Source organism: Terrapene carolina, unplaced genomic scaffold (genome assembly GCF_002925995.2).
Source record: "Terrapene carolina triunguis isolate 2854851 unplaced genomic scaffold, T_m_triunguis-2.0 Scaffold1054, whole genome shotgun sequence".
Taxonomy (NCBI): domain Eukaryota; kingdom Metazoa; phylum Chordata; order Testudines; family Emydidae; genus Terrapene; species Terrapene triunguis.
Genome location: NW_020665405.1, coordinates 148,935 through 151,830, shown reverse-complemented (window position 1 = coordinate 151,830; position 2,896 = coordinate 148,935). Strand labels below are relative to the sequence as shown.

Sequence of the window (2,896 nt, the reverse complement as noted above, 5' to 3'; positions counted from 1 at the left end):
GGGGGGAGGGGCTCCATGGGACGTGGGGATCAGATCCTCATGTCAATGGGGGAGGGGACCCACGGGGGCTGGGGATCGGACCCCATTTCAGTGGGGGAGGGGACCTCGGGGGTTGGACCCAGCCCCATGTGCCTGAGGGAGGGAATCCCAGGGAGATATTGGGGGATCTACCCCAGGAATCCCCCATTCCTTAAGGGGCCTCCGGGGTTAACCTCCCCCAACCTCCCCAGCCCCTCTGCATTCTCGCTCCCAGATGGGGTCTTGCCAGGTGCCTGCAAACTTCGCAGGAACTTCGTCTCCCCGACCCACTTCGCCTCCGACCTCCAACCACGGCCTCTGCGGGGCTGCCTGACGTCTGACCCCCCTTGGGACCCCGAAGTTCACATCATCCTCTCCAAAGGAACCACGCCCGGGTATGAACCGTACATCAGAGCATCCTCCAGGGCTGGGATAGCGGGGGGCTGTGGGTTGGGATTGAGGGGCACCAGCAGAGCTGGGGGCAGGGGAGAGCCCAGGGCTGGGATAAGGGGTGTGTGTGTGCTACGCATCAGGATTGAGGGGCACCAGCAAAGCTGAGGGGTGGGGGGGAGCCCACAGCAAGGACAGAGGGGGCTTTGGGTCGGGATAGAAGGGCACTGGCAGAGCTGGGGGGGCCCTCCACCCCTTTTGCTGCTCAGCCCCATGGCAGGAAATTCCCAGCCCAGCTGATGGGGGGGGGGGTCCCTGCCGTGTCTCCAGGCCCCCAGCCCATCTCACTGTGGAGCTCCAAGCGCCCGGAGGCTGCTGCTCCCCCCGGCGGGAGCTGATCGTGGTGCTGAAGAGCGAGGGTGCCACCAGCTGGCTGGTCCGGATCCACCACATGGCCGGGCGCCTGCGAGTCCTGGTAAGAGAGGGGCTCCCTGGGGATGGGAGAGGGGTTACGGGGGCCAGGAACAGCCCCCCATCCACAACCCCTCCATGCACACAGGCTGCTCCCCTGTGACCCCTCCCCCCGACCAGTGTCTCCCCCATGACCCTGACCCTTTGGCCTGATGCCCCATGGCGTCTGCTGAGCCCTCATGACCTTTAACCTCTGATATGGTTTCTCCTCCTGGCCCCAGCCCACTCTGGCCTGGTGTCCCCTTTTGCTAAGGTGAACCCAGGAGTCCTGGCGCCCAGCCCAGCTCCGCTGGTTCCAAGTCCTCTGGCTCCTGACTCAGTGGCTGGGGTGGAGCTGCCCCTCTCTGGAACTTCCCAGCCACTCCTTGCGCTGACACCTTGTTCACCTGGTCTGCTCATTTGTATAGCATTACCCATGATGCCTTGCTCCAGCCTCAGCCTGATCACCCTGAGCTGGAGCAGGGTCCAGGTTGGCCTTGGGCTCTGTCACTCTGCCCTTCCCTCCATTTCCTTACAGGCATCCCACGAGGTCTCGGTCAGCAGCACAGAACCAGAACCGGACCTGGCTGTGAGCAGCAGCATTTCCCTGGGCCTGGCCTATGCCAGCGATCCCATGGCCTGGGCAATGGAGCAGGGGCTGCCTGGGATCACATCTTACACAGAGGCTGAGCAGGTGAACAGGTTCCTGGTCATCGTGGGGCTGGATGGTAGGTATCTCCTTGGGGGCAGGGAATGGGCACAGGGTGCAATGCCATGGGAGGGCCATTAGGGGGCCCACCTGACTCAGACCCTGCCCGGCCTCCAGTGCGGGGGGAGCTGGGAGCTGCAGTTCTGCCCTGTGGCCCCCTCTCCCCAGGCACAGCCAGACCCTTGGCGGCCGCCAGTGATGGGCGAGGCTCATGCCCCAGACAATGCCCTCAGGGCTGGCATGTCTGCCCCTCCCAGGGCACCGTTACATCCAAAACCCCAGTGCCATGGTGAAGGGGGGGAAAATGGGGACTAGGACACAGAGCTGGGCAGTTCTCAATCCAGCCAGCAGGGGGCAGAGTTGCTCTCTTTCTCTCATGTCCCCTCACCCTGTTCACCATCCCGCCCTGTTTCCTTCTTCCCCTCTGCCCCCTCACTCTGTTTTCTCCTGCTAGGGGACCCCAAGGCCCCCCACCCCTCCATCCTGCTCCCCAGACCTGCCAAGATCTCCCCCATGGTCTGGGAGAGGAGCCGGGCGGCCTCGGGAGGCGGGAGCGCTGTGCGGCTGGCAGGAGCTCTGTCTGTGGCGTGTCTGAGCGAGAGGGTGGCTGTTCATGTCAACAAGGACATGCTCCAGGTGAGGAATCCCCTTGTATAAACAGTTCCTTCAGTGCGGCACTAGGGGGCGCAGTGCTGCAGGGAGTGTTGTGGGGGCTCAGCAGGGGGCGCTCTCCCCTCACAATCAGTGCTGGTCCCAGGGCGGCACTAGGGGGCATTGTGCTGCAGGAAGTGTGGTGGGGGCTTAGCAGGGGGCACTTTCCCCTCACAATCAGCGCTGGCCCCAGGGCGGCACTAGGGGGTGCTGTACTGCGGGGGCTCAGCAGGGGGCGCTCACCCCTCCCAGTCAGTGCTGGCTGTGTCAGTCTCATAGTCTCCCCCCACCCGCCTCGCCCAGGCTGTCAGACTCTCCCCAGCCCGAGTGACCCTGCGGGACCCCAGCTGTGCAGCCCAGTCCAATGGCACCCACTTCCTGCTGGAGTCTCCCCTGGCCGGCTGCGGTGCCCTGCGCATCCCGGCCCTGGACCCCACGTCGGGCGTCTGGCGGTACCAGAATGCGGTGAGCTGGGGGATAGGGGGCACAATGTGGGGCTGAGAGTGCATGGGGGTGGGGGGAGACGTGAAGTGAAAGAGTCTGGGGGTCTGCAAAGGGGTTAGAATGTTAGGGGAGTCGAGGGGACCAGGACAGGGTCAATGGGGGCTGGACAGGGCTGGAGAACAGGGTGACACTGGCAGGGCCGGCTCCAGGGTTTTGGCCGCCCCAAGCAGCCAA

General features: G+C 64.5%; 1 protein-coding gene across 1 annotated transcript in view; it reads left to right on the top strand.

Moving 5' to 3' along the window:
* LOC112124207 (transforming growth factor beta receptor type 3-like) overlaps positions 1-2,896 on the top strand; it is an 11,601-nt gene that overhangs the window by 2,602 nt on the left and 6,103 nt on the right. The window contains exons 5-9 of the mRNA XM_029913880.1: positions 254-413; positions 739-883; positions 1,397-1,586; positions 2,022-2,203; positions 2,522-2,683. Coding sequence (XP_029769740.1) covers positions 254-413; positions 739-883; positions 1,397-1,586; positions 2,022-2,203; positions 2,522-2,683 — 839 coding nt within the window. The remainder of the gene's footprint in view (positions 1-253; positions 414-738; positions 884-1,396; positions 1,587-2,021; positions 2,204-2,521; positions 2,684-2,896) is intronic.